General features: G+C 50.3%; 1 protein-coding gene across 1 annotated transcript; it reads right to left on the bottom strand.

Annotated features, from left to right (window-relative positions):
* Positions 1 to 415: 415 nt before the first annotated feature.
* On the bottom strand, positions 416 to 22,411 carry TNS4 (tensin 4). Its single transcript, XM_035721367.2, has 13 exons — positions 22,253 to 22,411; positions 18,702 to 19,233; positions 11,874 to 12,297; positions 10,394 to 10,818; positions 7,612 to 7,698; positions 7,158 to 7,283; positions 5,818 to 5,910; positions 5,635 to 5,712; positions 4,581 to 4,649; positions 3,530 to 3,698; positions 2,764 to 2,832; positions 2,486 to 2,512; positions 416 to 1,966 (listed from the first exon to the last, which is right to left on the bottom strand). Exons 2-13 carry the CDS (start codon positions 19,138 to 19,140, stop codon positions 1,825 to 1,827), a joined length of 2,148 nt encoding a protein of 715 aa, XP_035577260.2. The 5' UTR covers positions 19,141 to 19,233; positions 22,253 to 22,411; the 3' UTR covers positions 416 to 1,824.
* Between the last annotated feature and the right edge of the window lie 1,577 nt (positions 22,412 to 23,988).

Genomic DNA, 23,988 nt, shown 5'->3' with positions numbered 1-23,988 from the left:
TCAGGGCTCATCTGGGTTCAGAGACTCTTCCCGACTCCTGCCAATGTTTCACCTGCCTCTCCTCGTTCCTCATGGAGCCTGAGTGAAACCTTGGAACCTGTCAGGGGGGCCACATAGACTCCCCTTCAGCCCTGGGACACAGGTGAGAGCTCAGATCTCTGTCTTCCTAGCAGAATGGCAGGCGAGGAGTTACAAAGGAGAAAACCGCATGTGCGGGCCATGTGGGGTACATGGAATGGTTTGAGATGGTTTATGAAGGGAAGCCCATGGAGGCCGTACTGCTGTGGCAGGGGTTTAGGAGGGAGTGTGGCATATGCAGTCTTCTTTAAGATATGCCACCACCTGCCAACTCAGGGCTCCTCTCTGTTCAGGTCTCTACCTCTGAGTGGGCAGTCCTGAATGCCTTAGAATCAACTGTGATGCCAAGACAGACACTTTATTTTCCATGGGAACTACACAGGCACTCATGGGTACAAGGAGGGGGGGCTCTCCTTCCTGAATATGACCTTGAGAACTTGTCTAGTGTGCTGTACTCTCTAGCACAGCCTGAGTGGGCTGCTCTAGGGCAGCTTCAGTACGGTTTGGCTTCCTGGGTTGAAATCATATAATCTGTCAGACCCAACTATGGCCAAAGATAATGACAATGATGCTGTGGCAGGGCCTACAGCTGGGAGGGGGCGGGCACTTGCTCCTTATAGAACAAAAGTGGGCCTCTTCTCTGAGCCTCCTCTTCCATCCTCATGGTGTGATTTTCTTAGGACCCCAGGCCTGTTAGACAAACTATTCCAGCTTCTTGGGAGTCTTGATGGAAGTGGGGGTGGGGAAAAGACCGCCCAGATTCTCCAAACCTCTTGAGTTGACTGCCTGTTTGTATTCATGACTCTCTGCTGCCCCTGTGTGGTTGTGAGGCCAGTAGACGCCCTACTGCTGTGCCTGTCTATGTGTCTATGTGTGTGTTTTGGGGAGCAGGGGGCACTCAGCAAGGCTGGAGCTGAGACAGAACCAGAGAAAGCTGACCCTTGTGTCTGCTCTAGAGAGCAGGAGGTCTCCCTGCCCCCACCTCCCTCCTGTGGGTTACAAAAGTAACATGAGGGCAGTTGTGACACCAGCTGGAGGACCCTTACTTACCAAAAAATTGAAAGAAAAGATGGGGCTGATACTCATTTGCAATGGCAAAGGCTAGACATCAAGAATGTGAGGGTAGCTGGGTGGTCTCTGACCTTGGGGACCAGTTCCCCCTTTCTAAGCTATCCTGACAACTATGGCCACATTGGCCTAAGAATCCAGGTTGGGCCAATCCTGCTTTGTCCTGGGAACAGCTGCCCAAGAAGCCATTACAGAAGCAGGGAAAGGAACAGATATGGAGGGAAGTTGAGTATGTCCACCCCTCCTTTGTCAATCCTTGCACGTCATCTCTCTCAGGTCAGCCGTGGACTAGGAGCCCATGGGTCCTGATCCAACACTTGCTATTTGCCATGACAGAGTCCAGGTCTCTAACTCAGGCTGCTGTGCTGGTAGTGTCCAAGTTGATGGAGTCAGGGGTCCTCAGATGTGGGTGTGCTTCAGAATCACAAGAAGCTTGTTTAGATGCCTGTCAAAGTCTGAGAAGAATAGCTGCTCTTGTCTATTGGCCTCTTTTTATGGTTGAGGAAACTTAGACACAGTTTGGTCTGGATGAAGGTCACTGCTGAAGGTCATAGGGTTTCCACTTGGTATCATTCTCCTCCAGTCCAATAAATTGGCTCATTAGTGTGGCCACGGCTCCCATTCAGGGGTTCCAGCCCCTTGGGATGTCTGGGAAGGTGCACAGGAAGCTCCCTCCCTCTACATTCTTTCTGTGTCCTGCAGCAGAGTACCCACCAGGCTGATGACCTGGGAGGCTGGCTGGACCGTGTCGTACTCCGCGAACAGGTGGCACACATTCTCCTGTGACTCTGTCTGGCTCTTGGCCACAAACCCGAAGATCCTGGTGAGAGAGAATAGCCTGAGTGAGATGACCCAGAGAGACTGGCAGAGGTGATCTCCACTAATATAGTGCTCCTCCCTGTCCCTTGCTCAGCTCTCTGAGGGTCAGATATGTCTCTTCTGTCAGACTGGGTGATTTCGGAGTTCAAGATCTAGTTTTCCCTCCTTTTGAATGAGGGCTCTCTGAGGATAGGACCTGTGAATTCCTCATCAGAGTGGAAGCTTTCTGAGGGCAAGGATGTGTCTTGGCCATCAGACTGGGGCATCCTCATAGATAAGACTCCCTGTGGTCAGAACCTGTGCCTCCTACATAAGACCAAGGGCTCCCAGGCTCATGTCTCCTTCTTCAGACTGGAGGCTTTCTGAGGACTGGGGCCTGTGCCACCCCCATCAAAACCATGGGCTGTCTTAAGGTCAGGACATGGCCTCCCTCCTTCCTTAAGTTCCTCCCCTTGCTGGGTCCCAGGCTATGGCCCAGGGAAACTTGTAAGGTGGCTGACAGTGCACATGAAGGCCTTACCAGGAGGGCTTGCAGTACTTTTGCCACCTGGGGGAAAAAGAGATGGACAGTGATGAGTACTGAGGCTTCTCTGCATTTCACAGAACTCTGGCTGAGCAGCAGGAGACAATGGCCAGCTGTGTCCACACCCCACCAGGTCCCGCCCTCCCCTCATCCTGTTGGTCCTGGCCCCTCAAGGGTCACAGGCTTTATCTGTGATCCCAGTCCCAGAGTCAGCAAGAAACCTCAGTGGGCAGCTAGGTCCCACATGGCTGAGTTTGGCCCAGCCTTGAACTTACTTCCGTTGCTCAGGGTCCATGCCACAGAAGCGGAGGGTGGCGAGGGGGTAATGGCGCCGGAAAAACACCCTGGAAGGGGCAGGGGGAGAAGGATAGCTGATGGGAGCCTGTCCTGGTGCCACATTTTACCTCCATCCTCTTCAGCTCTCCCAAAGGTCAGATGCTCTGCTCTCCAAGAAGCCTCTCAGACCCCTTAAAGCCTCCTGTGACTGTTCCCACTGCTGGGCCATGGGGCACATGTTTGCACTTCTCTTTTCTTGGAATGAATCTGCCTTGTGTCCCGAATCTTCAGGTTTTCTATCGTCTCCCTGCTCCCCGCCCACTATGTTATTCGACTGCTTGAGGATGGGAATGACATCTTGCTTATCTTGTTCCTAGAGGAACCTGCTCTAGGGCTCCTGCTATACTGTGAAGCCCTGAGCCTGAGCAGGGGAAGGAGTGATCTCATCCATTGTGTCCCAGTGGGCAGCCAGAGTCTGGCCTCCTGTAGCTGTTCCATCAGTGGATGCAGACTTAACCAGTGCCCAATGCATACTGGTTAATTTCAACTCCACTGGTCACAGGGAAGGGAGACTTTGGTAGGAGGTCATTGGTGTGAGGCCCAGAGAAAGTGGAGAACTTGTCTGGAGTCACTTAGCAGGTCACTGACCACATTGGGTCCAGGATCCTGAATCCTACCGTCATTACTGATCCACAGCCATCTCAGCCATCCCATTCAGATCCCCCTGCCCAGCCCAGCAGCCCCAGGGCAAGGGAAGTCCCTTACTTCCTCTGGACATCAGTCAGCGTGATGCCTTGCTCAGTGACTTTGAAGTGGACCACGGTGGGTGTGGGGAGGACGTCTCTCTCAAAGGTGGTTGAGATGGCTTTCCTCACGGCCAGGGCTCCACTCAGGCTCTCTACACTCACGGAGGTCAGGTACAGGGCATGGCAGCCTGTGGGATGTAAATGCTGTGTTTGGGCCTTGCCAGGATCCACCATGCAGGGGTAGGTGGGGTCACCCACACCCTGGTCCTCCCTCTACCCAGAGCCAGGTGTCAGGGCTCTTCCTTCTTCATGGACCCAGTGGGGTTCCTCTGAGCCATGAGGCAGGCAGAAGGCAGGCAGGCACGGGTGTGTAGGTGACTGCAATTTGAGGCCAACCCCAGAGGACTTTAGAAGCATCTGTTGCTTTGCCTTGCTCTGGCCTCTGGCCTTCTAGGGTAGAGTAAAGGAGGGGCTGTTGTCCTATGTGTAGGGATGTCCAGGCAAACTTTCCTTCTGTCTAGAAGCATGGTTGGCACTGCCTCCACCTCTACCTACCCTGGAGCCTTGGTTGTTCATTGTCAAGAGAAGGTGAAGACAAGAATGGGGAGGGGGCCCATTGTAGGAGCTGTCACTCAGACAAGTACTGATCTGTGCCTCGCCTCTGGATGGAACAGGAGCAACTTTTCCCCTGTAGAGACTCCCAAGACTTGGACATGACACTCCACAGAGAACCCCAATCCTAGAGATCACCTCTAGGGCAGGTATCTCAGAACCAGAGAGACCCCAGCACATCCACATGTGTGCATGTGTGTGCAGGACAGGGTATAAGCCTTACTAACCTCCTTCTCTCCTGCCACTCCCCCATCCCCCCTGCACCCCCCCACTCCAGACTGCAGCCTTCCACCTCTAGTTTATAGGGATGGGGAGGACTGTAGGGCACCTTATTAAGGATGAAGAAACAAAGCTGTAATGGGAACATGTGTAGACTCGCATGGGCATGTGTGTGCGTGGGGCCGGGAAGTACTCTCCAGAGGCACAGCCAAGCCTGGAGCCGCCCCCATGCCACTCACCTGCAGATTTCTTCAGGCAGGAGGCTCGGCTGTCTGTAGTGGGGTCTGAGGAATCTCCACCTCCCAATTCTGAGCCAAAGCAAAGGAACAGGCCCCAGAGGGGGTGGGGGCAGAGTGAACAGGACTCTTCTTATAGGAACATAAATCCCTTTGAACATGTCCCACCTCTGCCCCCACCTCCAGGAAGCAAGCCCTTGAGAAAACTGATGTGATTACCGTAATTAGACAAACAGGGCCACTTGCAGCAACCCAGATGCCTCACTTGTAAGCCTTTTGATCCCTCCTTCCCCTCCTCACTCCCCTAGCCTCTGGACTACTGCAGTTACCTGGTCCTCAGAAGCCTCTGACCTCCTTCCTTCTTTCGGACCCCATCCCAAACACAGGCCTTTCTTTGCAGAAAGTAGGGAGGCTCCCCATCACCACACCGGGGCTCTCCCTGCCCTGACTCCACTCCCAGATCCTTTTGCTGCTCCTCCTGCACATCCTGAGATCATCTACTCTGGCTAGTCTTGCAGCTTTCTTTCTGATCTTGGTTCCAGGTCTTATCTGTGTGCCTTTGGGCAATTTATTCAGCCCCTCGAGCCCTCCTTTTCTCATCTGTGAAATAGGAGATAACACCTATTTGACACAGTTGTGGTGAGGGATGAGTAACAAGGGAGTGCCCAATAAAGGTTGGACCTGGAAGAAAAAAATACCCGAAACCTTTCCAAACCAGCTGATTTATGCTCCTTCCATCCTATGAAAGAAAGCTCCTATTTATCAAACATGTACTCAGTGATAAGAGCCTCATCTGGACCCAATCATTTAACCCCCAACTAATCCTGTAAGGAGATATGATGACAGCTGTCCCCATTTCATAGAGGAGGAAACAGAGGCTCAGAGAGGTTGGACATTCTCAAATTCTCAATCAGGAGATACTGATGGATTCCAGACAAAGCACTTTTAACCATGATACTAATACATAAATAAAGTGAGACGTGACTACTAGGAGCCTTTCTAGTAAGAATAGAGAGGCCTAGTGCCCTGGTGTTGCCTTTTTGGGGCCCAGACCTACCTTTCTGTGGGATGGTAAGTTTGCAGGGCAGGGCCAGGGCCATGATGGAATGCTGGCACACAAAGGCAGAGAGGCTCCCTGCAAGGAAACAGGCCATCCTGTGTGAGAAGCCCTTCCCAGGACCAGTCTCCCAGCCTGGAAAGGTGGCGCCCACCTAGCGGCCTGTAGGCTGGAGAGGCTCACCAAAGTAGGGTTCTTCATCTGCTCCTTTGAGATGCACCCCTTTGGCGGAAGACTCGATGAGGAAGTGGCGGATGAGGTCACTGTTGTCCTCACCTGGACAAAGGCAGAAGACAGTGTGGATGGATGGGAGTTCTAGAGTCCAGTGTTGGCCAAACACCAACCAACTCATTCTCTGACTAGCTTCCTCCTGGTCCATCTGGACAGTAACTTGTTCATCCCCCAGCCTCTGGGTGGGACTGCCAGTAGGAACCCTATTGTCAAGGCCTCCTGCAAAGGAGGTGCCAATGTGTTTGCTCAAAGGCTTCTGCGTCCAGTAATTCTCTTCTCTGGAGATCTTCCTCTTGGTCTCAAGAGCTACCAGGGATGGTGGATGGTTCCAATGCCTGCTGAGATCAGATCTTAATTCTTCAGCCTGATTTCTCTCTCCCCCACTGACTCCTTCCCAGGGGCTATTATTCTGCACTAGATGGTCCCTGCTGGACCTAGGCTGGCCCTGGAGGGTGCCCAATGCTCCTTTGCGTCTTCTCCACCAGCCGTCCTCCTTTCTGTGCTTGTTGGCACAGTGATAACCAACACTGCCCCAGAGGTCACTTTCTTATTTAGGCAGAGCGGCATATAGTGTGGAGAGCATGAAGTTGGGGTTTTCATCCCAGCTCTGGGAGGTCATTAACTAACTCTTGGAGCCTCATTTACCTCATCCATTTGTTACATGAGAGCTACACTTCTGGAGCTTGGGGAGGGGCTGTTACTGAAGTACCTTGTACCATAATGATCTATTTTTCTCTCTCTTCCCAGTGAGGTACCCTAGTGCAGGGTGGGTGCCCCACAGAAGTGTGTTGCGTGTGTGAGACCCCAGGAAAGCATATGATAAGCTATCACATGTGTGATAAACTAGCACATATGTGACAAACTATCACGCACATGTGATAGGCCAGGGCCCACATGTGATAAAAATCATGCATGATAAGCTGTCACACATACATGATAAGCTAGGGCACACACATTAAGTTCCTTCACAATAGAGCTGGTCTGGACAGAGGGGGGCACCCAGAGGGGAGCTTCCTGGAGAGGGGCTGGGAACTTCCTCCTCTTCCCTTCCAGGAGAGCAGAGCAGAGACCCTGGGGACTCCAGGAGGCAGAGGCAGCTCAGGTTTGCCATGGAAAGGGCTCTTTACAGAGCCTCGGTGGAAGAAGGCAGCTGGGAGAGCGCTGAGGTGGCCCTTCCTCCTAGGAGTCCTTACGGGCGGCGGGCTGCGAGGTAGCGGAGGAGCTTGGCCTAGAACCCACCATACCCCCTTGCCTCTGTGAGGCCTTGAGTGGCGATAGAGATGAGTGCATACCTGATCGGTTTGGGCTAGGTGCAGGGGCCTCCTGTACCTTCAAGGCAAGGCCGAAGGAGCCTCGGTAGGAAGAACTGTCCCTCACGACGAAAGCCCCTGGCTCCTCCTTCCTCAGCAGCTCGATTGCTGGAACAATCCTTGGGTCAAAGACAGTTACCCCCCTGACCTGGACACCCTCTGTCTCCCAGCCCCATAGGGTCTTCATAGAGCAGACATTACAGAATCACCTTGTGTTCCCGAGAAGTCCTTCCTATTGTCTAATCCTCACCCTTCCTGCTGCAGTCCTCCATTTTCTTGGGACATGAGGTTCACACGATACCCCCCTTCCCTGGACTTACAATTTGCCATTCCCTTCCCTACCATGATCCAGGGCCCCATCTGCCTGATGCAAAGTGCAAGACCCAGACTTGACTCCTGGATCACTCATCCCTCGAAACACAATGCTTCCTTTTACCTTGTTCCCGGGTGATGCTTGGCTTAAACCAGTATTTAGATGTGTCCATCACAAACTTCATGGTGGGCTGCATGTCCCTGGTAGGACCTGGAGACAGATAGGGGGACCCTTTAGGCTGGACAGAGGGGAGTGGGGGACCCTCTCATTAGTCCTATTCAACCCACCCTACCCTACCCGAACCCTGTTGTATCTCCAACTGCCTATAAGAGGCAAAATCTAACAGAATTCCAGGGTTTGGCACATCTAGGACCTAGGAGTCTCCCCTTGTATCCTTGGTAATGAGTCATAAACAGATAAAATCTCAGTTTAATGAGAAACAGTTTCTCAAATCTAGTGTTGTCTGGTGTGGACTGAAAGAAGGGATAAATATGGGATCTAAGATGCATCATGTGTTTGATTTTACCCATTCTTCCCCCTTAGAATCCTACAAGTGTCTTGGGGGTCATATAACAGTTTGGAAAAGAAGATGAACTAAAAGTTTGAGGAAAGGAAGGCAGCAGATCTGGGGAGACAAACCCCTGAAGAAGTCAGGAGATAGGATTCCTGACTCTGATTTGGGACAAATGTCTTGCTCCTGAAGCCCAGAGAGGACCAAGTGTACTAAACAGTCTCTGAGGGTCTTTGACACTCCAATAGCCTGGGCAGTTAGCATGGATTTTTTTTAAATTTTTTATTTATTTATGATAGTCACAGAGAGAGAGAGAGAGGCAGAGACACAGGCAGAGGGAGAAGCAGGCTCTATGCACTGGGAGCCCGATGTGGGATTCGATCCCGGGTCTCCAGGATCTCGCCCTGGGCCAAAGGCAGGCGCCAAACCACTGCGCCACCCAGGGATCCCAGTTAGCATGGATTTTGTTTTGAGAATGGTTTGCAGAATTTGATTAGACTCCAGGGTATAATTAGTGATATCCTGGGGTGTCACCAAACCAGGATGGGAATATCACCAGATTAAGTACATGTGCTCTTTGTGATAACAAAATGGCTATTTTCCCAGGTCCATAAGGCAGAGAACAGTGGTTCTCAATTTTGGCATCTTGAAAAGGTGTGCTGTGGCCAGTTGAGGGTAACTCATTATTTAAAAAATGTACTAAAGTCTGCAAATGATTTGTCCTGGGAAAATGATCAGAGCAGATTCACAGGCACACCTGTCATGCCATTTTCTTTTGTTTATGCTGACATGGTTTCCTGAATGGCGGCGTGGGCCAGAGTGAACATCATCCCCCACCCCAGGAGTCACCCTGATGCTTGTGGCTGAGTGAGGGGGCAGTAGGGAGTGACCCTGGGGCTCTGCAGGAGCTCTACTCTGGAGAGGTGCACCATGTGGGTGCTAAGCCTGAACCTCTGTGTTTACTGCTTTGGGCTCTGGTTGGTTTTGTTCTTTTTGGACGATTGTAGTCACAGACTACGGGAAGGAGGGTGTTTGCGTCTTGTGGTTTTTAGCTGTCTGAATTGGAATGCATTGTCTCCGCCGGCTCTCTGTGTGCTCGTCATCTGCGAACGTCAGAGGTAGGGCTGACTCTGTCTCCTTCTCCCTCTCTTGGGTTAGTCATCAAGCCTGCTGTTTTCATATCCCGAGGGTCTCCTGGCTCTGTCCTCTCTCCTCTGCCCTGCCCTGGTGCAGGCCCCCGTCACAGCTTGTCCGGACCACTTCAGTGATGAAAACCAAAACAAAACTGCTCTCCCTGCCCAGGCTGGGCCCTGCAATTCAGCTGTCACGTAGCTAGCTGCCAGAGTGAACTATTGAATGTGTACCTCTGATCCCAAAACTTTTCTGTGTGAGCCTCTCTGCTAGTACCCCATGGCCTAGCAGATGGAATCCACTCTTTAGTGTGGTATTCAAGACTTCTCAATCTTGCCCCAGATTACTCAATTACTGTGCCCCACACCCAACACTCCAGTCATTTCTTAAACATGCATGTGCTTCTACACCTTCATGACCGTGGACTCATTGTTCCCTCTGCTAGGAATGCCCCTCCTCACCTGCTCTGGCTGAATACTTCTTTAAATTTTTTTTTATTTAAATTCAATTTGCCAACATATAGTATAACGCCCAGTGCTCATCCCATCAAGTGCCCTCCTTAGTGCCCATCACCCGGTTACCCCATCCCTCCACCCATCTCCCCTTCTGCAACCCTTTGTTTGTTTCCCAGAGTTAGGACTCTCTCATGGTTTGTCTCCCTCTCTAATTTTTCCCCACTCAGGTCCCTCTTTTCCTTTATAATCCCTTTCACTATGGCTCCAGACTTTTGATCCACTTTCCAGATCCAGCTCAGATGTCACTTCCTCTGAGGAGCTTTCCCAGTTTTTCAGACCAAAAGGAGCATCCCTTCCTTTGTGGTCCCAAAAGACTTAGGACATCTCTTTACTTCTGTGTTTATTCTACTCTATAGTGATCCTTGGTTTTTGTCTCTCTTTCTAAACTGTATCTGTCTCTTTGTCTCTACTATATGGCAAAGTGCTTAGCACACATTAGGTATTCAAGTGTGTTGAACTGCTATTGCAGAAACTCCCACTGATGGGATCCCTGGGTGGTGCAGCGGTTTGGCGCCTGCCTTTGGCCCAGGGCGCGATTCTGGAGACCTGGGATCGAATCCCACATCAGGCTCCCGGTGCATGGAGCCTGCTTCTCCCTCTGCCTATGTCTCTGCCTCTCTCTCTCTCTCTCTCTGTGACTATCATAAATAAATAAAAATTAAAAAAAAAAAAAGAAACTCCCACTGATGTTTTGTCTATTTCCCCAAACCAAACCTTACAACATTTGAAGTATTGGTTTACAACTTACCCTCCGAGGATGTGGTGAGAGGGGCATCTGGCAGGGTCTGGCTATGGCTCCTGGTGGCTGGACAAGAATTGCTGGAAGAAGTGGCCCCAGGTCGGACAAAGTCCTGGCGTCCTAGAATCTGCTGGGATGGGGGAGACCCTGGTTCTGGGTAGCCGTTGATCAGCACAATGGGTATGTCCACCATGGAGTTGGTGATAGATGGTGGGCAGCTGCTGGCATGTTCTTTGGCCAGTGGTGAGGAGTGGGTTGCTCTGGGCTGGCCCATATTTGGGGTGGGGTTGCTGGGGGCTTGGAAGTCACTGGCTCTTGTACACAGGGACACTTGGCCAAGGCTGTGGAGGCTGGAAGAAGAGCTGGCTGGGCTTTCCAAGGATCTAGAAGATGATTGATGGCTGGACATACTGGAATGGAGGAGGGACTGGCTGCTGCAGAGAGGGGCACCAGATAGGCAGGGTGTTAGGATGTCAGAGCGGACACACAGGGGCCAGAGCCAGGCTCCACAATCTACTGATCTGGGGTACCCAAAGCTCCGATTAAATAGTGTATTGCATACTCCATCCCCCACAGCCCAGAGCAAAGTACATATCCACCTGGATTCCCAAGGGATGCCGAAGGATACAGAAATGTCCCTGCACTGCAGAGTCTTGGCCATTTAAAGTAGCCAATGAGCTGATCCCCTGCAGGTCATGTGGGCTTAGGCTGGACTGGATCCCCTCTGTCTTCTCAGCCCGGCAGGTCTGACCGAGTTATCACACAAGTGCCCCATATTCCCAAGAGCCCTGCATGCAGGCTGGACCATGTCCATGACAGATGCAGAGGGAACTCCCCAGCTGGAGGAAGAGGAGGAGGCCAGCTCTGCATCCAGCCAGACTTCTCTCTGAACTCAGAGGCCCATGCCAACGGCCATGGCTGTGGAATCCCAGCCTTCTTGCCAAGGTCTGCCTTGGCACATCGACTTTGGAGTCGGTGTAGGGAACAGAGGTCCTGTGGTTTGGTTCTCCTGGGCAGGATGAGTGTGTGTGCAGCTTTACTATGAAGCCAGCAAACTGGGCTGGGCAACTCTGTCCTGCTAGGCTTTGCTAGCAACAAAGAATAAGAAGGCTTTTCTTTTGTAAATGCTTTATCCTAGGCCCCCCAATTTTATTTACATCCGTATGTTTTGAGGTTTAAAAAAATCCCTTCCTAGAGATGGATTGTATGTGTGCTGGAAAGGATCAGGTGAGCCCCATGAATGTATCAGTTCTTTTCCCAAGAGGTAGACATAACTCAAAATTTTTGTATATTGAGTTACATATATTCTAAATACTTGAGGAAAGCTTGAGGTCCAAATGACTGTGATGGCATAAAAGAGAATATTCACTCTTTCGTTTTTGGTGTGCACTCTGATTTTGGTCAGATAGAGCAGGGTGCCTCCTCTATGATTTTAGGGTGTGTGTGTGTTGTGGAGGCAATATCAGAAACTATAGTGGGAGCAACTTACCTTCCAAACACGTAGCTGACATCAGATGCTGGGCTGGCTGACAACACAGACACTCTGCTGCCCCGCTGTGGGGCCAGGCCACCCAACCCCTTCTCCAAGCCTGGAGAAACTGCCAGTGGGGAGCCCAAGCCTTGGGGGCCTGAGGCCTTATTCCCCATGCAGGGGATGGAGATACTGGGAGAGGGTGAGGGATGAGAGGAGGGAGCCCCAGAAGAGGGAGGGGGGCGCTGGTGCCCCCTGCCCTGGCTCCCAGAGAAGATGAGGCTCTCGCTGCTGCTTCGAGTCTCTCGGGGGATGTCTCTGGAAAGGAGGAGGCCACCACTGCGTGGGGAGCCAAAAGGTGGGGTGACAGATGGGCTGGAACAGCACTGGGGGCCATCGTGACACCTTGATCTGGTGGAGGTCACCTCGATGTACTTTATGTCTGGGGAGAGAGCAGAGCATTGGTGAAGCCTGGGAGCCTAGACTCACAGAATAAGAGTGCTGGAAGAGTCCTCAAGACCATCTGGTCTCTCCACTTTTAGACAGATGAAGAAACCAAGGCTTAGAGAGAAGTTTGCTGGATTAGGATTAGCATCCAGCTCCACCTCCTAGGTGCAGTTCCAAAGTCAGCCTCCCTGTGATTTCTTCCTTTGGTGGGGAGATGCAGTGGGATGAACATGGACCTTGGAGTCAGATAGACCTACATTTCAGATCTGGCTCTGCCATTTACTATCAGAGCACCTGGCCAAACGACTTCACCAACTAGAGCCTCAGTTTCCATACCTGTGAAATGGGGTGACTATATGCAGTCTCTTGGTGTTACAGTAAAGATAAGATGAGATGAATGTAGGTGGCATAGCACTGTTCCTGGCACATAGTAAATCCTTTAAAACTAGGAAATCCTCTCCTGAGTGAATGTCTCCCTCCCAGGTTAAAATGACTGCTTAATAGAGTGTGCCAGTCACACTCTATTTCTGATGCCTCCATTGCTCAGGGCATGTGAAGGCTGTTTCTACATCTGTGCCTACAATGAAGGCAGGGGTTCTCATTCCTGGTTGCACATTAACATCTTTTAAGAGTCCTAATGCCTAGGCTACACCCTGTGCCAATAGATCAGAATCTCCAGGGTGAACCCAGATCTCAGTTTGTTTAGTTCCCCTGCTGATTCCAGTGTGCACCAAGCCACACCACCGTGGCCCCCAGCCCAGCAGTGCTACTTCACCTGGGAGCTGGTCAAATGCGCAGAATCTTGGTTTCCACCCCAGACCTGCTGAATCAGAATCTGCATTTTAGCAGGACTCCCTGGAATCTGAGTTAGAGTTTGAGAACACTTTAGAGTTTGAGAACTCTGCTTTAAGAGCAGGAGATCCCAGGGGCCTGGCTACAAGATCAAGCTGTGGACCTCCCAGGCCACGCTTTTAGCTGGTACACAATTGTTGTTTATTCAACATGCCCCAGGGTGGTGACTCACTCCAATGCTCTTTCCATTCCCCAGTGGGGGACACCCAGGACTCTTGTTCTGAGGACTTGCTCCTCCCTGGAACGGGGCATCCAGTGGTTTTCCTCATGGTGAGCATGGACACCCCTCCTCCTGGCCTGGGGGAGGGGAATTGTTCTGGCTGCTATTCTAGCAAAGATGGTGGAAGGTGGGGGGCTACCTAGCTGCTCCCTCTCAGAGGCCTGTTAGGTCCTGCCTCTGGATTCCCAGGTTGGGAACTGGGGCAGAGTCGGCGGGAAACCGCACCTATGGCTCCTGTCTGCCAGCTTCCCACCCCCTTGGGCTTTGGCATAGGTACCAATGCCCGCCCACTCTGACTGTGGAATCCCTGCCTGCCCTGGCCCGCTCCAGGGGAGGACCTCTGAGCTTCCTTGCGGTTACTGCCTTTGTCTGAGTCTGCTTAGCCTGGGGTGGGGGTGCAGGATTACTCAGATGAGGGGGCCGCTGGCAGATTGACCTGGGCATGCTGTCCCAAGGGCTATAGGAACAGGCCTGGCTTTGCTGGCAGACAAACCCAGGCATGAGTCCTGTTTTTGCCACTTTCCTGCTAGGAGGCATCAGGCTCTCCTAATCACCATAGGCCTCAGTTTCCTTATCTGCAAAGTGGGAATCTAAAACCAACCTCCTGAGGTTGTGGTAAGGATCAAAGACACTGATGAATGGTGCCAGAAGCCTGGCTCTTGGTGAGCATTAGAGAACTTCTCTAGCCTGTCTGCTTTTTGAGGCCAGTATTGGCCAGATGGCTGACATTGTCCAGCTATGGTGGGAGTCCCACTGCTGAAAGCAAGAGAAGACTATCTGGCACAATGTCTTGTGGGTTCTGAAAGAATAGAGGTCTTGGAATGGGGTGAATTCTTCTGGAAGGTTGTCAAGCACAACTTCTATTTTTATAGGACTTTATAGTGTTTATAGCAGCAGGCATTGCTTTTACAGAGGAGGAAACTGAGGCTCAGAAAAGTGTGGCAATGGAGCTGGCATTTGTTGCATAATTTTTAATAAGGGCTGATATTTATTGAGTGCTGTGTGCCAGTGCTGTTGCAATCATGCTACCTGTATTCGCTCATTTAATCCTCATGAAGTATTGAAGTAGAAAATATTATGAATTCCATATAATTAATGAGAAATCAAGGCTCAGAAAGGCTAAGTGAGTTATCCAAAGCCACATAGCCAGAGAGTAGAAGAATCTGACTTCTGCTTCTGTGATCTGTTGTGGTGTTGGGGGGGGGGGTTGCCTCTTCCAGGAGGAGGGACTCCTCATGACCCTTTCCCAAGGTCCTGCCCTGTGAGAAGGTACATGGCTGCTTTGGGGAGGGTCTCCTGACCAGGTGAAGCTCTGGTATTCCTGCTCACTGGGTCATCCAAACATCGCAAAGGGCTTGCTCCAGGGACTGAGCAAGCAGAGGAGGGTGGGAAGGGAGGAAGGAAGAAGTCCTGGAGCTGTGAGTCACCCCTTGCTACTGCCCTGAGGTGCATGTGGCTAGGGAAGGTAGAGGCCCCCCACACCCTCACCTGGGTGCAGCCACTGTTTACAGGCCCGTGGGGCAAGTCTGAGCAGTGCTGGGTGGATGTAGGCGCCAGGCCAGGCTGGTAGAAGGGGGCACGTGGGTGGGGGGCAGAGAGACAGTTATTAGACACCCTTCACTTGGGATTGGCAAACAGCCTTGCCTGGCTGAAATTGCTGGAAAATGAAATGTGGGTGCCTAGTCCAAAGATGGGGAGGAATGGCGGAGATGGATATGGTGTTTGCTTGGAATAGTCATGCTCCCTGTGAGATGGGGGCCCCCCAGGGTAAGTCTGAAGGCAGGTAAGCAAGAGGCAGGGGCAGGGAAGCTGGAGGAGATTTGTGAGCACTGCGAGAGGTGGAGCCGAGAAGAGGAGCCTGCAGGCTGCCTCCAAACACGTTTGTTCTTTGAAGCTCCAGAGAGCAGGAAACTAGCTCCAAAGAAGAGAGGGAGGGAGGGAGGGAGGGAGAGAGGGAGGGAAGAGAGAGAGACACACACACACACACACACACACACACACACACACAGAGAGAGAGAATTAAGAACACAGACTCTGGGGGCCAGAAGCCCAGGCTTTGAGGCAGGGGCACTACAACGCACTGGCTGTGTGATCATGGGTCATTACGTCTCTCTGAGCCTTGCTTTCTCATCTGTCAAATGAGGCTACCACTGTTTCTTTCAGGGGGTAGATGCTGAGATCATGCACTACAAAATCTATCCATCTATATTTAGGGGAGGGAGAAACAGGATCGTCGATGCTTAATTTTTAATTTTGCCAAGCGAGGACAAAGAGAAACAGTGAACATCTGCTAGCACTACAATTATAGAACATCTTCCCTCCGACACCCCAAGAAAAGGAAGGATGAGAGGCAAAGGGAGGGCATCCCACACATTTGGATAAGTTTGGGACCAATGAAAACTCACCACGGAGACAGAGCCAGTTACGCTGCCACAGGCTGGCAAGTGCTCTGTCACCAGTAGTGGTGGTCTGAGGGGGGGGGGTTTGGTAGGTTGAGATGCAAGAGACAGGTAGGTGCCAGCCATCACAGTGATATACTGTTAGTGATCACAGTGATCACAGGGAAGAACTTTCTAACAGGAAACTGACTATGCCGTCTGTCTCAGGAGGTCATGAGCTCCCAGGCATCACTGCCATTCAGATAGAGGTTAGAGGAAAGGATTTTCTTTTTCCATCAGAAGATACTAGGCAGAACTAGGTGTCTTCATCAGAAATCTCTGACCATTGTTGGCTGCCCACTCATCCCCTGAAACCCCTCTGCCACGTAGAGTCAGGTGGACACATCCCCACGACGGCAGGTTGAGCCCAGGGCATTTGAGAACACAGACTACTGACCATTGCCTGATGGGGGAAGGGGATGTTGTCAATGTCCTCACCCCATACATATGGACATTCCACAGAGACTGGTCTTGCCCCAGTGGGCCTTGAGTGTGTGGAACCCCTGCCTTGGGGCATGAACATTAAAGCCCTGGGCTTGCTCCTGCCAATGGTAATTAGACTCAACCAGTTCCCTGCAGAGACATGCCTATGACTGGCCTCAAGAGGCAGGAAGATCTTGGGAGATAGAGGTGGTTCTTTTAACAGCCCTGGCAGGCAATGCTCGATGGGAGGGGCAGGAGGCAGGCTGGAGACTTGGAACTGGGGCGCCAGAGAACCTGGGTGCCAGCCTCACCTTCACCCCAGACCCTCTGTCTATCCTGGGGCAAGTCCTAAATGCAAACCTCATGTTTAATTAAAACAGATACCGTTTATAATGACTAACACCATGACAGGATTTCTGATAAACAACTAACAAGTGTTATTTCTTTTAAACCCTGCAACCCCCTTTGAGCTAAGAACTCATTTCTATTTTACAGATGAGGAATATGAGACAAAGAAGGGAAGTCAATAGCTCGTGTAATGTTTGCCCGACTCCAGTGATTAGGCTAGACTGGCTGAAGTCTATCAGCCTCAGTTTTTTCATCTGTAAAATGGTGACAAGATATTCCATGATAGATTGGGAGGATTAAATGTTCTCCTGTAAGGTACTTGGCACAGAGCCTAGATATAATAAGTTATATTATAGATATAATTAGATAATTCTCATGGACCCTATCTCTAATCCTTTTTTTTCCTATCTCTAATCCTAATTGTACCCCTTTACTTATGCTGATTCTTTAAACCCCTGGAGACCTCAGTTGTCTAGCCTAATAGGGCTGCTCCTTGACCCTCAAAGTATACTTGAAACTCTTTATTTGGGAAACTGACACCAGATGTAGGAATTTCTAGATTCCCTTGGATGTGGTGTATTGAAGATGGCTTGTACAAGTTTGCAAGAGCTGATTGTTAAATTTTTAGGATTTTGTCCAGCTGACTTCTAAACTCAGATGTTATTAAAAATTAAATTATATAATATAAACTTACAATAAAAAACAAAAGTGATAAATACAATTTATCATATCCCCATTATTTTACTAAATTTTTCTATTATCTAGACTCTTTTTTAAAAAAAAGTTTTATTTATTTAGGAGCACCTGGATGACTCAGTTGGCTGACCATCGGACTCTTGGTTTCCACTCAGGTTATGATCTCAGGGTCATGAGATAGGGCCCTGTGTCAGGCTCTGTACTCAGCATGGAGACTGCTTGAGATTCTTTCCCTCTCTCTCTCTCTTTCTCTCTCTCCCTCTGCTCCTTCCCCCACTTGCATGCTCTCGAGCTGTCTCTCAAAAAATAAATTTATTTATATTTTATTTATAATATTTTATTTATTTATAAAATCTGGAAAAAAATAAAGTTTTATTTATTTAAGTAATCTCTATATCCAGCATGGGGCTCGAAGCTTGAACTCATGATCCTGAGATAACAAGTTGCATGCTTTTCTGACTGAGCCAATCAGGTGCCTATTATCTATACTCTTGAGGTTCTTTCTTTCTTTTTTTTTTAAAAAGTTTATTTATTTATTCATGAGAGGCACATGGAGAGAGAGGCAGAGACACAGGCAGAGGGAGAAGCAGGCTCCGTGCAGGGAACCTGATGTGGGACTCGATCCCGGGACTCCAGGATCACGCCCTGGGCCAAAGGCAGATGCTCAACTGCTGAGCCACCCAGGGATCCCCCCTCTTGATGTTATTTCTATCTATTGTATTGGTATGGTAGAAATAGTATGTGTACTGTAATGGCCTTCTATAGGCATGTCTTTCAATGCTACATTCGGTGACATCATGTTGGTAGCTTGAAGTTGGCCATGGTAGGAGAATGTATACATGAAATTTGGCAGATGTTTTAAATCAGGGCTCTCTCTCACCCCATTATAGAACTAGTTGTTAAACATTTACCAGTACACCACTGCTTAAACACAGCAGGGGCCCGCCCTAAATAGACTGAATTCTGTGTCTTTCCAACCCTACTACTTCCAGCTTGGGTGCTCCCAGAGAGATACTCCCCTAAACCTATAAAAGCTTCAGGGGACCCAGGTTAGGACCTAAAGAGATGTATCATAGAGCAGTGAGGCTCAGGTTCAATTATCAAGCTCTTAATTATATGTATGGCATTGTATGAAATTCTTATATATATATTAGCTTATTTAAAGTCTCTGAAAAAATCACATAAAGCGGGTATCCATCACTTTTCCAAACTCAGTAACAAAATAGAATTGGATAGTGAGGGAAACTTGTATATATCTTTTACATAGGAGAGAAAACAGAGAGGTTAAGTAACTTGTTTAAGGCTGCAGAGCACCTCCCAAAAGGACATTGTCCTCTGCTCCTCTGATTTGATAGAAAAGTCCTTCTTCATGAGGTGTGGTCCCCAAGTACCCCCTCCTGGCACTGTGCCCCAGGTCCTTACCCAAGGCTTCAGGCTCGTCTTTCTTTATCCTCGAGGTAGTGTTCTTGGTGGGCTCAGCCCAGGGGCTACCAGCTCCTGAGGGGAGCAGCTGGAAGGTGGGGTCCAGTTCTAGAATCATCTGGTTGAGGCTCTCCAGTGAGAAGTCGATGTAGGAGTCAAGGTCCTCCAGGGTCCCCGAGGCCTGCTCACCAGGGGACTGTAAGAGGCAGCTGGCTTTGGCTCCAGGCTGTGGGCCCTGCTGGCACCTGCTGGGTGGTCCCTTGTAAGGCGTAGGAGCCATCAGGGCCTGGGCTCCCCAGCCTTCTGTGGTATAGTAAGGACACTGGGGTGGTAGGCTGGGGCTGGGTGCTGGATGCAGGGCCCTCCTGGGTTCTTCACAGGGAGTCAAGCCAACTGCATGGCCTCCTGCCAGCAGGGGACTGGACATCACTTGTGACATGGTGAAGACAGTGACCTTTGGTTTACCTCTAGCTTCAAACCAGCCTCACTTACACCCCAGAGAAGTCACTTGCCAACCAGGAATGTCCGGGACCTGAAAGAGGCCAGGGTTGGGGACTGAATAATTTTGGTAGATGAAATGCCTGCCACTCCTCCTCTCAAGTAAAGGCATATTTATTCATTCGTTAAAAGCATACCAGAACCAGACTCCTTGGGTTTGTATCTCGGCTCTACCACTTACTAGCTGTACAATATTGGGCAAGTTAATTAACTTCTCTGTGCCTCAGTTTTCCTTAACTATAAAACACATTAAGATTTATAGCATGCTTAGAACAGGTGCATGGCATGGAATCAGCATTATGCAGGTGATGGTCATATAAAACCATTTCAATAGAAGTTACTGAATATCTACTATGTCACAGCCTTTTTTTAAAATTTTATTTATTTATTAGAGAGAGAGAGAGAGAGCATAGGCAGGGGAAGGGGCAGAGGGAGAAGCAGAAGCAGACTCCTCGCTGAGCAGGGAGCCTGATATGGGACTCCATCCCAGGACCCTGGGATCGTGACATGAGCTAAAGGCAGACATTTAACTGACTGTGCCACCCGGGTGCCTCACAGCCGCCTTTATTAAATAAATACCAGCTAATATTTATTGAGTAATTACTATGCACATATATTATACATAAAGCCTTTTAAGCTCCTCCTAATAATGCTATGAGGTAGATACTATTATTTTCCATTTTATGATGTGTGAATGGAGAGACAGAGAGGTCAGTAACTTGCCCAAGCATCATACTGCCAACAAGTGTCAGGGCAGGACTGGACCGCAGGCTGTCTGATGCCAGGAACCCTGCATTTAGTTGCTGCCACTTGTGACCAGTTAGTGAAACAGACAAGCTGATGAGCAATTATAAACAGTGTTACCAAGGAAGAGGCAAAGCAGAGGAGAATTTGTAGGTACAGTGCAGAGGTCAGGGAGGGACTTCAATTCTTAACTCCTTATGCAGAGGGATATCTGACGTCTAGAGAGGACATATGATTTGCCCAAGGTTGCACAGTAAGTTAATGAAAAAAGCCAGGCTCCCTTGTCCCCCATGGCTCCTGTAGGCTCTGTTGCCAGACCTTTCCTTGGCCAGGGCCTGAAGGGGACGGTACATCTCAGGCCTGGGAAGTGTGTCTATAAATGGCAGTGGAAGGAAATAAGCCTCTGAGCTCCTTCCTGGGAGCGGCTGAAGACATGGAGCTGTGGCTCTTTCTTCACATGCTCAAAGTGGCCTGGATTTGTTGGGGCAGGATCTCGGTGCATCCTACAATGTTTTTTGCTGGGCCCCGCAGAGGAGGGTGGGGTTACTGACATTGCAGAACACACTGGGGGCCTGGATCATCACTCAGGACCAAAACCTAGGATGTCTGCTTACTGCTTAGAAACTGCTTTTGTGCTACCCTTTCCCCTCAGTTGTCCCATCTATATTATGGGGATATAATAGTAACAGAACTTAAAGTTTACTTGTTTCATCTTCTCTTACGGTGGATCTGGAGAGATTCAAGGATTTGACTAAGGTCATAGAGCCTGCAGAACCCACCCACTGGTGGCACTGGGGTTTGAACCCAGTGGCTTTGAGCCTGGGTGGTCTTGGCTCCACAGTCCCAAACTCTTAACCCTATGTCACTGCTTCATAGATTTAAGACACTTTTCAGTCTGGCCCGTCTGGGATTCTGGAGCCCAGTGGGACAGGCCTGGGGTTAAGCAAAAGGCAAAAGGCATCCCTTCAGGCTCTTGTTCAAACTCTTCTCACTTTGAATACTCCCTGACTCATCACCAGAACCCACAGGGCAGGGGCTGGGTCTCACTCCTTTATTTCTGGACACCCTCACCAGCCCACTTCTCTCACTCCTTTTTTCCTGCTCTAAGGTGGAGGGGAGGGCTCTGGGGCTCCAGACTCTGGTGTGTGTGTGTGTGTGTGTGTGTGTGTGCGTGTGTGTGTTGTGTGTTTGCTTGTATACATGTTGGGGGTGTGTAGTGGGTAGAGAGGGCTCCAGCCAGCACTGCCCTACTCATAGGTCCCTTCCATATATTCCCCCTTCAGAGTTGACCTCATATATCTTTCTTTGTTTCCAAGGGCTCCGGAGGCAGGGGGATCCTGAAACCTCAGCAAATCCCTGCTCCCACTTCATTGACTTACTCTCTCCCTCCCACTATAAGCCCAGGTCAGTGAAGGGAGAAGGTGACAGAAGATGAAGCCCGAGCCTCCTCAAAAGCATTTTGTTATACTATATGTTGGCAAATTGAATTTAAATAAAAAAATGTTAAAAAATTAAACAATAAAAAACCCCCACAAATGGAATGCCTATTTCATGAGATCTTAAATTATTTCCCCAACTTGGCGAGGCATTATTATTCCATCTTTTCCAGTGTGCCATTTACGTTATTTTTACTATTATTGCTAACATCAATATAATGGACACTGAATACCTTCTGTTATTCATGGAAGAACAAGGTTTTCTAACTACTGGGCCTTTGTTCAAATCACAGTATAAATAAATGCCAAGCAAAATAACAAACCAAACAATAAAGGCTTATCAGTCCTTACAATTAAAAAAAAAAACAAAACATTTTGCCTTAATAGCCCACCCTCACACTCCACCCCCATCTTTGAAGAGTGGCTTCTGGTTATTACATCCCCTCCACCCAGATCCAGTGAAGCAGAACCTGGCCATGGCCCCCACCCCTGGACTCCTGGCAGCCTCTGAAGAGCCCAGCACCGGGGCTCAGGGCCAGGCCTTGTGCTCTGGGCTGGGAGGCAGGAGGCCTGGGTTCTGTGTCCATTCCCTTCCCAAGTCTGTGACCTCGGGCAAGAGCCTTCTCCACCCACCCTCCCTGCTTCGGGACCTTGGTTCTCTCATCTATATACTGAAGAGTGGGTGCAGATTTCATTCTCTTAAAGTGCTGAATTCTGGGGTCTGTTGTCCTGAGACTACTTCTCTCATTTCTCTCTGCTTTTACTTCCAGCCCCCAGGACAGGTGGAAAAGCTGAGGACAAAAGGTTCAATGAGTCAGGCTGGCAAAGGTGCTGAATCTCCCTCTCTTCTCTTTAGAGAATAAAGGCACGTACCTGGTAACCAGGGCAGGCAGACCGCTGTGTTCCCTCCTGGCTCCTGAGACCAAGACTCCTCAAAGTCCAGGTGAGGACTAAGCGGAGGTGTGGTTCACCTCCAGACCCGCCTTAAGAGCAGGCAGTCCTTCCTCCCTGCCTCCCTCCCTCTTCTCCTCCAGGCCCTACACGTGGCTGATAGCCTGCAGGCCCCACCCCTCCGGTGTCGTGATGAGCTCAGGTGGGGCTGGCACTGGCCCTGGCCTGGCGTTTGCTGGAGCTGTGTGTGTGTGCGCATGTGTGTTTCCCAGGCTCCTTGCTTGCCTTCCCTGCTCCCCGTCCTAACTGCCTCTTGCAGAGGGGGGAGAGGGGTCCATGGTCTGTGGAGCCCTGCTTGTTAGGGACAAGTTCTGCCTTAGGGCCAGGGTCTTGTTAGGGCTAAGGAGTGCTGTGGGCATTCCTCCTACCATGTACTCGCCAGGGAAGGGACCATGGTTTGGCAGAGCTAGCAGAAAGTAAAGGCCTTGGCCTAGGAAAGCAGGATGCTAGTGGGCAGGAGACCCTCCCCACGCCCCTTTTCCTATACTGTCTGAGGTAGGATACACTGTGGCAGGCACAGAGTAGGGGCCCCCTGGAACTAAGACTGGACGGAGATCTTACATTTTCTTTTTTTTCTTTTCCTTCTTAATCTGGGAATGGAACTTCTGATCAAGGGGAGGAGGCTCTGAGTGTCTGGAGGACTTTCAGAAGGGGCTTGTAGCCTTACTTCACTTCGTTCATTCACCCATGGGCTTTCCTTTTGCATGATCTGGTCTGAGCCCCAGGGTGGAAGTTCCGTGCAGGGGCGATGGCAGAAAGATCAGATGTCTAAGTGTCTCCTCATCCTGGCCCCAACTCTGTCATTGTTCTGTGCTGGGGTCCCAGGGTGTTGTGAGGGGGCATCCAGTCACAGTAGGGGAGGGCACTGGTGGCAGAGCTGAGCCAGGTCCGGGCAGGTTGGTCTGAAGTGAAGGAGCCGGCAAAGTCTCTAGCTCAGGGACTTGTGGTGATCCCAGCATTGGCTAATCTCAGGGATGGATGGGTAGGCTGCTCAGTGCTCCCATTATACTCAATGGAAAGGCTTTGGGCCTTAAAGTTGTGTGTGTGTGTGTGTGTGTGTGTGTGTGTGTGTGTGTTTAAAGAAAATTTATTTATTTATTTATTTGAGAGAGAGCCATGCAGATGAGCATGTGAGCGAGGAAAGTGAGAGAGAGGTAGAGAGGGGGGAGAGGAAGAGGGAAAGAATCCCAAGCAGACTCCCCCTGAGTCAGAACCCAATAGAGGACTTGATCTGAGCTGAAACTAAGAGTCAGACACTTAGCCAACTGAGCCGTCCCGGTGCCCTGGCCTTAAAGTTTTTGCTGCCCTGTGGCTTTGTGGAGGCTTGATGAACCAGGGTCACGAGAGGCCAGGGAGCAAAGCTGTGCAAAGTTATAAAAAGGTGCTCTCTCCTGATGGCCATGTTGAAAGTCATCTCTGGATATCTGGGCAGCCCAGTGGACATATAGCTTGGTGAGCAGTTGTGTCTTTGAATGAAGAAAGTGGGGTGGTTGCAAGCTGCAAGCTACAAGCCAGAGTGCACTGTACACAGTGGCCCTACCCACGCGGCTCTGGCTCACGATGGAGGGACTGGGGTGGGGAGTGGGTGGGGAAGTACAGAGGGGCAGCTGCTGAGTATCTGCAGGGGAAGGGGCAGGTCACAGGGAGGTGGTTGCGTT

The sequence above is a fragment of the Canis lupus genome, chromosome 9 (assembly GCF_003254725.2).
Source record: "Canis lupus dingo isolate Sandy chromosome 9, ASM325472v2, whole genome shotgun sequence".
NCBI classification, from domain to species: domain Eukaryota; kingdom Metazoa; phylum Chordata; class Mammalia; order Carnivora; family Canidae; genus Canis; species Canis lupus.
This window is presented reverse-complemented; position numbering and strand designations above follow the sequence as displayed.